Source organism: Drosophila rhopaloa, unplaced genomic scaffold (genome assembly GCF_018152115.1).
Source record: "Drosophila rhopaloa isolate 14029-0021.01 unplaced genomic scaffold, ASM1815211v1 contig_115, whole genome shotgun sequence".
NCBI classification, from domain to species: domain Eukaryota; kingdom Metazoa; phylum Arthropoda; class Insecta; order Diptera; family Drosophilidae; genus Drosophila; species Drosophila rhopaloa.
In genome coordinates, this window is record NW_025334990.1 from 8,686,033 (window position 1) to 8,695,023 (window position 8,991).

The 8,991-nt window shown below is 40.7% G+C and overlaps 2 protein-coding genes across 4 annotated transcripts; one reads left to right on the plus strand and one right to left on the minus strand.

The window, feature by feature from the left end:
• Positions 1-34: 34 nt before the first annotated feature.
• On the plus strand, positions 35-644 carry LOC108050802. The gene is made up of 3 exons (XM_017132679.2): positions 35-134; positions 214-414; positions 480-644. Exons 2-3 carry the CDS (start codon positions 234-236, stop codon positions 545-547), a joined length of 249 nt encoding a protein of 82 aa, XP_016988168.1. The 5' UTR covers positions 35-134; positions 214-233; the 3' UTR covers positions 548-644.
• Positions 531-8,021, minus strand: LOC108050797 (protein telomere ends associated). Of its 3 annotated transcripts, XM_017132672.2 has the most exons (9): positions 7,617-8,021; positions 7,248-7,562; positions 4,299-7,190; positions 3,756-4,241; positions 3,420-3,690; positions 2,834-3,359; positions 2,688-2,771; positions 1,900-2,624; positions 531-1,219 (listed from the first exon to the last, which is right to left on the minus strand). In XM_017132672.2, the coding sequence occupies exons 1-9, from the start codon at positions 7,934-7,936 to the stop codon at positions 1,208-1,210; spliced, it is 5,631 nt and encodes a 1,876-aa protein (XP_016988161.2). In that variant the 5' UTR covers positions 7,937-8,021; the 3' UTR covers positions 531-1,207. The 3 variants fall into 3 exon arrangements, with proteins under 3 accessions (XP_016988161.2, XP_016988160.2, XP_016988159.2); XM_017132671.2 differs by lacking the exon at positions 531-1,219 and having other exon boundaries at positions 1,242-2,624; positions 3,756-4,238; XM_017132670.2 differs by lacking the exon at positions 531-1,219 and having other exon boundaries at positions 1,242-2,624.
• Between the last annotated feature and the right edge of the window lie 970 nt (positions 8,022-8,991).

An 8,991-nucleotide genomic window follows, 5' to 3' on the forward strand; every position in this document is an offset into this window, starting at 1 on the left:
AATCGATAACTGTTTCGATAGGCAGTGGTAAACACATGGCAAACGTTGCCAGAATTTCGGATACACAATTGCCATTTTTAGAGCTTACTCGAGCAAGCAAGTTGGCATTTCCATAGCTGTCTTTTATTTGTGAGGTTCGTATGTTCGCCTGTCACAGCTGAAAATTACATAATTTTTGCATAAATTGAAATCCTTTAAATTGACCCGCTGCAGCTACCAAATCCACGACTACAATGGCCGACAAAGCTGCTGCTGAGAAACCCGCCGGACGCCCCATGCGCTATCCGTACACTTTCTCGGCGAAGATTGCCCAGTTCCCCATCAAGCATTACATCAAGAACCAGTGGATCTGGCGCTACTACTTCATTGCGGCCGTCGCTTGCGTGCCCGTGTTCTACAAGATCAGCAGATTGGGTGCGTTTCATCCGGACATTCTATTTCAGACCCTTATTAATGGTTTTCTTTTTTCTATCTTTAAGCCAACTCGCCCGAAAACAAGAAGGCATGGGCCGAATCCCAGGCTAAGGAGCATGCCGAACACCACTAGATGTCCAGTAAATTAGTCTTAACTGTTGCATCAACATTTCAGAGCTGTTTGTGTTGGGTTTAACGTGAAATCGGCGAATAAATGATTTGAAAACGGATTGAAATTTATTTTTATTGTAAACTGAACAAATATACTGACTAAATGTTCTCCTAATACGGTCTTACTATGCGGCTATGAAACGACATTAAAGTTCTCTTTAATTAGTATATTTCTCAAATTTTATTTTTTTCGACAAAAAAAAATTAATTTGTAACTGTTTCCTGTCAGTTGTTTTGTATGGCATGCATAGGATATAGTTGTCTCAAACTCGAGATAACAAATTTTAAAATAAATGTAACCGATCGTGCCAATGCAGGCCATAGAATTGTGATAACTGCGAATGTTAAGTCCCCAGCTTTTTATTTAAATCTTCCTAAAAAAAAGTATTTACAGTGGAAATTTTAATGGGGACAATTACTTCTCCGTGTTGAAAACATGTAGCCAGAAATTAGGGTCCCCAAGAAAAAACATATAAATACAAATGTAGACTTTCCAAACTTGTTGTATCCTTTCTTTTAAATTTAATTCTAGAGGCATTACAGTTACTGTGCCGATTTTCATTGTATCCATGCACGTCAACATTACTTCTTTTTAAACTTACTTAATAATACAAATGTGGTCTCATGGCACTCTCTGAAAAGATAAAAGCAAACGATTTTAGACAACGTTAATTATTTATTCTATAAAAGTGATTTTATTACTAAATTTAAATCAAATTGCGGTTTTAATTTAAATCAAGCCATCAAATCCTTTAATTCTTTCATCCGCTCCAAGATATCAGGGCTGATGAACGCGGTGACGTCACAGCTGATTTCTCGCTCCTCCGTCTCCGTATTCCACCGGCCCATTTCGCTGCAAGTAGCCCACTCCTTGGTTGCATTATCGAACTGGATGCGAAAAAACCCGAATTTCGGTGCCACATCCATGAACACATGCAATACCCGTGTCCGGAGATCTACGGTGGCATCTTTGTGCACTGGCCAGCGTCTTTTGTAGGTGAACTCCCCCAAATCGCGGAGCACTTGCTGCACATCAGACTGCAACGTTGGTGATTCTTGGAAAAAAAGGGTTTTAAGCAGAGGACCGCGCAAGTTGCACAGCCCGTCGTCGATCTTGACCAGTGCATCCTGGTAACTCGCACCCTCTACGTATCTTTCAATGCGGCACTTAATTATGTGCTCCAAAGTTAGCGACTCAACGTAATAGAAGCGCTCTAGCTTGCGAAATACAACGTTGCTATGGAGACGAGGAACGGCATCGGGCTTTGAAGCAGGAACCCTAACAGAAACAGTATCAACTTGTTCTTCAATTACCTTTCGGGTGTTGACATTCGTGGCGTCTAGCAGTGCGTTTAGATTACTGGATTCCAGGAGTGTATTGCCAGCGGCGAAGTCCTGCGAGGGCGTGATGTCTGACTCTTCTGGCTGAGGCGTTGTTTTATCCACAGGGTCGGGAGGTTGGTTCGCTCCAGATTCAATTCGCACCATTACAGCCATCGGCAACGCTGGGAACTGGTGCCTTAGCTGCGGAACATTATCGTTTATCAGTTTTATTCGCTTGCTGGGCACTCCATTGTTGGCTGCCAATCGCTTTCCAAGATTCACAGTCCCCTGATGCGCCGACGTGGATGGCCCGCTTGGCAGTTCTAGAGGGGCGGGTGCTTTCAACTCTTCCTCTTTCTCATCTGCAGGTTTTGAGATCGCAAAACAGGAAAAACTCGATCCCTCATTTTGTGTTTCATCCAAGTCAATTATTTGCTCTTCGGACGCAATTGTCTCCCAATCGCAACCATTACTGTTAATGGTTCCGCGTTGCTTGTTTAAAAACGTTGGTTCATTTTTAACCGACACTATTTCCATCGGTGTTGACGTTGAATCAGTTGGAGTTTCTGGCACTTGTGATGCTTCGACGACATCCGTAATTTCCTGGGACATAAGTGGATCGGCTGCTATTTGTGTCGCTTGGGAAAATAGACTTAGGTTTTCCATGTCCACAAAATTCGTTATGTTAAACTGAGTGGGTGGACAACTTGGTTCTTCTGGAAGGGAATCATTGGATTATGCCAATATTTTTTTAGATTTGGGTCAATAACTTAACTTACCTTGAACAATGTCTATAGTAGATGCGATGGAGACTATCTCTGCTGGGCTACCCCCATCCCGACTTTCTACACCACAAAGTGACCCTGAGAAAAAAACAATAATTTTCAAATGCTACATCTGTTATTTGAAACAGCAATAGACTCACTTAATGAAATTTCATCAAGAACACGCTCCTCTACTTCAATCGCGGCGTTTAGTGACTCATCCGTGATCTCAGGTACTTGAGGGATCCACTCATTATGTGTCCAACAGGCTGCATATAATTGATCCCTTTGCTGGAACAACTGCACAACATCATCAATAATCTTTCGGCTATGTTGGGTGTACATCTGTTCAACGATTATGTCGAAATTTGAGTAAATTCCCAATTCCCAAGAGTTTACTATCTTCGGCGATAAACGACCCAGGTCCAGCTTATCTAGCTGTACTCCTTTAATGTGGTGCAGCTGCTTCAAAAAGGGCAATTTGACACCTAGATTTATTGGCCAGTTGCCTAAATTCACGACGTGTTCGTAGCAAAGTTGCAAGTCTTCACTGCTTTCATACAAGCCCTCCCCATTGTGGATACTCGTGTAGTCAGAGAATTCCTGAAGAGTTAGTTGGTAGAGTATACGCCAAAGGGATCTCATGTGACCATTGCTTGTGCAAATCAAGTACTTCAGTTTGTGATCCTATTTGGTGTGGTGAGATGGTCTTTCCTTGTTATGGCTTTTTAAAATGTTGTTACTTACCGGAGTGTTTTCGGCGAAAAATATTTCCTTAGCTTGCTCGAGAAGGATTTGTTTTTCGCTTTTTTGTGCTGACGACGTATTTAATAACGATGTTACACGGTTCTCCCTGCTGCCTTCTGTAACCGTAGATGAGTTTGACTCAATTTCTTTTACCGGGGTTGCGGCCGGTGATTCAGAATTAACAACTCTGCTAGTTGCCACTGAACATGCATTTTCTTCAGGTAACAGGGACTCAGCCCAAGTGTAATCAACCACGTCGATAATTTGTTTGCTGAACAATTGAAAATACATTAATAAGCTTAACAAAATGTGATCAAAAAAACATAATTTACTCACCCATTTAATTCCAACAACCTAGCTGCAAACAAATCGCCCATAGATTGTGTTGAATTGTTCGATAGAGACGGATGCTGGATGTTTAATTGTGGCTCAGCTTCTGACTGATTTTGGGGTTGGGAAATGGGCTCAGCCAATTCTAGGAACTGACTTCGCAGCTCTATAGGAGCAGCATTAAAATTATATTTAAATCGCTTGCGAATCTTATTATCATAGTAAAAGGAGCGGTAATATCGATATAGTATCTTTACACAAGTGGTTTTATTTCCGAGAATATCCTTTTGCTTCTGAAGGCCCTTTTTCCGGTAAGTATGGCTTACCAACTTTTCGATAATTACGTCATAATTTATAGCATGCAAAAATGATAGGAATGAAACAGGAAACCGGTAAAGCACATTAAAAATGGTGTGTTCCGTTAATTCGTAATCTTTATTTGTTAGCTTGGCTATCGCGGCCACTTCCTCATTGGGATGAGTTACTTGGCTGCTGAAATTAATGATATTATATAATGAGATCTGCAAAACTGCACTAGTGTTTACATACCTTTCTGTAGTTGTATTTGTATTACCCCTAGGAATGGAAAACGGGACCTGCCGACTTTCATCCACAGGTTTCTCGGTAGAAGCATTCTCATTTGGACAATCTGTTGGTTTTGGTGGAAAACTAACCAATTTTTTTTGCATTCTAGCTGGGCATGGCTTGAATCGACAAACGAACTTTTCACGCATCTCTGGTGTAGCGTAAAAGCCTTTGTAATAATTCTTTATACACATCTCTTCCGTTTCTCCTTTATACTCATCACATAATTTCATATTGTGAACAATTTCTTTGAGATTGCTCACATGACGTTTAAAAAGTTCAAAAGAAACTGGATATTTCACACCTAATTTTTCGGGTATGCAATCCCTGTGGCTGTCGGGTTCAGTTCCTGGTACAGTCTCCTCTATACCTTCGGTGGCGCACTCGGAAGTCTTGGCCTTGGGCAGCACCCGTCCTGACGAAGACATAGTTGACTGGGGCAGGCTTTGGCTTTGTTCGTCGACAGCCTCCTTGCAGGAATGTGGTGGTTTCTCAGTGGTACCATTCACAATCGGAAAATCTAAGTCCTTTGAATTTTTTTCTTTGTGTTTCGGTGGAAAACTTAGCAACTTCTGTTGCATCTTGGCGGGACATGGCTTAAAGTGACAAATGAACTTTTCTCGCATCTCTGGCGCAGAGTAAAAACCTTTGTAATAGTCCCTTAGACACATCTCCTCGGTTTTCATTTTATGTTCATCGCATAGCTTCATTTGTTTAACGATTTCCATGAGATTGCACACACGACTTTTAAAGAGTTTAAAAGAAACTGGATATTTCACTCCTAATTTTTCGGGTATGCAATCCCCGTGGCAGTCGGGTTCAGTTCCCGGTACAGTCTCTTTTATACCTTCAGTGGCGCACTCGGAAGTCTTGGCCTTGGGCAGCACCCGTCCTGACGAATAAATAGTTGACTGGGGCAGGCTTTGGCTCTGTTCGTCGACAGCCTCCTTGCAGGAATGTGGTGGTTTCTCAGTGGTACCCTTCAAAATCGGAAAATCTAAGTCCTTTGGATTTTTTTCGTTGTGTTTCTGTGGAAAACTTAGCAACTTTATATGCATCTTGGCGGGACATGGCTTAAAGCGACAAACGAACTTCTTCCGCATCTCTGGCACAGAGTAAAAACCTTTGTAATAGTCCCTTAGACACATCTCCTCGGATTTCATTTTATGTTCATCGCATAGCTTCATTTGTTTAACGATTTCCGTGAGATTGCACACCTGACTTTTAAAGAGTTTGAAAGAAACAGGGTATTGTACAACTAATTTCTTGCGAATGTAATTCCCCTGGCAATCGGGTTCCGTTCTTGGTACGGTCTCTTTTATACTTTTAGTGGCGCACTCGGAAGTCTTGGCCTTGGGCAGCACCCGTCCTGACGAATACATAGTTGACTGGGGCAGGCTTTGGCTCTGTTCGTCGACAGCCTCCTTGCAGGAGTGTGGTGGTTTCTCAGTGGTACCCTTCACAATCGGAAAATCTAAGTCCTTTGAATTTTTTTCTTTGTGTTTCGGTGGAAAACTTAGCAACTTCTGTTGCATCTTGGCGGGACATGGCTTAAAGCGACAAACGAACTTCTTCCGCATCTCTGGCACAGAGTAAAAACCTTTGTAATAGTCCCTTAGACACATCTCCTCGGTTTTCATTTTATGTTCATCGCAAAGCTTCATTTTTTTAACGATTTCCGTGATATTGCACACATGACTTTTAAAGAGTTTAAAAGAAACAGGATATTGTACACCTAATTTCTCGCGAATGCAATTCCCCTGGCAATCGGGTTTCGTTCTTGGTACGGTCTCTTTTATACTTTTAGTGGCGGACTCGGAAGTCTTGGCCTTGGGCAGCACCCGTCCTGACGAAGACATAGTTGACTGGGGCAGGCTTTGGCTCTGTTCGTCGACAGCCTCCTTGCAGGAATGTGGTGGTTTCTCATTGGTACCATTCACAATCGTAAAATCTATGTCTGATGATTTTTTTTCTTTGTGTTTCTGTGGAAAACTTAGCAACTTCATATGCATCTTGGCGGGACATGGCTTAAAGCGACAAACGAACTTCTTCCGCATCTCTGGCACAGAGTAAAAACCTTTGTAATAGTCCCTTAGACACATCTCCTCGGTTTTCATTTTATGTTCATCGCATAGCTTCATTTGTTTAACGATTTCCGTGATATTGCACACATGACTTTTAAAGAGTTTAAAAGAAACTGGATATTTCACACCTAATTTTTCGGGTATGTAATCCCCGTGGCAGTCGGGTTCAGTTCCCGGTACAGTCTCTTTTATACCTTCAGTGGCGCACTCGGAAGTCTTGGCCTTGGGCAGCACCCGTCCTGACGAAGACATAGTTGACTGGGACAGGCTTTGGCTCTGTTCGTCGACAGCCTCCTTGCAGGAATGTGGTGGTTTCTCAGTGGTACCCTTCAAAATCGGAAAATCTAAGTCCTTTGGATTTTTTTCGTTGTGTTTCTGTGGAAAACTTAGCAACTTTATATGCATCTTGGCGGGACATGGCTTAAAGCGACAAATGAACTTTTCTCGCATCTCTGGCGCAGAGTAAAAACCTTTGTAATAGTCCCTTAGACACATCTCCTCGGTTTTCATTTCATGTTCATCGCAAAGCTTCATTTTTTTAACGATTTCCGTGAGATTGCACACATGACTTTTAAAGAGTTTAAAAGAAACTGGATATTTGAAACCTGATTTCTGACCTTCAGATTCTTTAGAATCGCACTCGGGAGTCTCAGCTCTGGGCAGTTCACGTACCTGCGAAGACGTAGTTGGCCCGGGTTGGCTTAGACTCTGTTCCTCGGAAATGGCATCGTTGTCTATCCTTTTATGAAGATCCTTGGTGTTGTCAGTGTAACTTTAAAAATATTAAAAGGAACAGTTAAAGAAATACTATGTAGCTTTCGCTACTCACTTCTTGTCATTGGCAACTTTTGCAGCATGCTTCTCTAAAGTCTTGGCTGCCGTTTCATTATGCGGCCTGCCAAACTGAAGGAGCTTCGCCAATGAAGTTGCAGGCTTATCATTAAAAAAGTTGATTTGGCATCGCTTTTCTGGGAACATATAAAACCGGTTGTATAACTTTTTAAGGGTAAGGTGGGCCAACGCCTCATCGACCAAAAGTTTTTCAAAGTCTTCTTTGGTCTTGGTTATCTTGAAAAACACCTTCTTTTGGTTTAGGCTGTTAAGAAAAGTTTTAAAAGATACTGGGAAGACGAATTTCCCTTTTCTGTAAAGAGGACAACGTTGGTTATGGGTTCAGCTTTAAAAGGGTGTCTCTCACCTTTCCACTTCAACTATCACACCATGGGATTCTTCAGGCAGGGTATGTGTTGCGGCTTCCGCTTCGTCATCTACAGCCATATCTTCAGTCTCAGTGTCTGGATCTTTGAGCAATTTATGAAGAACGTGTCGTGGGCAGGGCGCCACCTTAAAAGCATATCTCTTTCGGACGCTGGGATCCCTAAAGAAGGCTTGGTAATACCAGTAGGTCCACTCCTCCTCTGTTTTATTGCTTTCATCCTGGGCTTGCAATTCGCGTGCAATATCCTGCAGGTTGACTATTAGCTTCTTAAATGCTTTGAAAGTTACAGGGTAAGTCATTCTGGTAGAGATTCCTTAAAGCTTGCAGATGATATGAAAGACGCCAAGAAAGCCGCCAAAAATTACTATGTTGAAAATCAGAGGCACCAACAGTGAGACCGTGCAAGAGATTTAGGAAAAATAACACCAAAATTATACGATACCATTATAGTCTAGGCACACTAGCAGGAGATTCGCATCGATAATTGGGGTAACGTTGAGAGGTTTGGACAAGTTCGAGTCTTTTAGATGTTTGTTTTTTAGCAGGGACCGTAAATAATGATTATTTTTATTTAAAAAAATGACTCACTTTTAATAGACCTAGAAAAGAATAATTAACACCAAATTTATTCTTTAATGCATTCTCGCCATGATTTTTATATTGTGGATTTGTTACCTTTTTCTTAGATTAGTTATCAAAAAAAATAACGCTGTTTATTGAAAAAAAGGTACAACATTTTATTTTAATCATTGCCATGTTTATTATATAAATTATAACTATTACGGTCCTGTTTTTTTAATTAAATGTGGGATATAGGAAAGTATAGAAAAATAAGAGCAAAGTTTGCAGAGGGTATTGTAATTTCAGTCAAAAGTAAAAAGTATGTATCACCAGGCGAGTCGATCTAGCCATGTCCGCTCGCCTGTCCGTTTCTACGCAAACAAGTCCCTCAGTTTTAAAGTTATTTTGATAAAACTTTGAAAATGGTCTTTCTGGCGCAGGTTCTATATACATATAAGTCTTAAAGGGCCGTATCAGCCCACTATTTCACATAGCAAATATGCTAGTATTTCTAATATGGACAAAAAATTCCATAAATTTGAGTATATGGAAATTAAAAAACAACGAAGTTAATATTTTATTGCATTTTTTAAAGATAGTATTTAAATAATTTACATTAAATAAATAATAAATATTGTATAAAATTATTTCCTTTTTTTCTTTTCAGAGACTTTAACAGGACAAGAACTGTAATATACAATTTGTATTAGTTAAAAAAGAAAGTGATGTTTACTAGATTCTATTATTTCACTGCCTCTTAAACTTAATTAGTTAGTTCTGCCTATTTTTATAA

Bases quoted from the DNA above. Each gene is read 5' to 3' on its own strand.
- LOC108050802 (XM_017132679.2), top strand. From the start codon at position 234: ATGGCCGACAAAGCTGCTGCTGAGAAACCCGCCGGACGCCCCATGCGC. The intron at 415-479 runs GTGCGTTTCATC...TCTATCTTTAAG, and splicing joins CTACAAGATCAGCAGATTGG to CCAACTCGCCCGAAAACAAG.
- LOC108050797 (XM_017132670.2), bottom strand. From the start codon at position 7,936: ATGACTTACCCTGTAACTTTCAAAGCATTTAAGAAGCTAATAGTCAAC. The intron at 4,242-4,298 runs GTATGTAAACAC...CATTAATTTCAG, and splicing joins ACAAATACAACTACAGAAAG to CAGCCAAGTAACTCATCCCA. The intron at 2,625-2,687 runs GTAAGTTAAGTT...ATTCCCTTCCAG, and splicing joins TACTATAGACATTGTTCAAG to AAGAACCAAGTTGTCCACCC.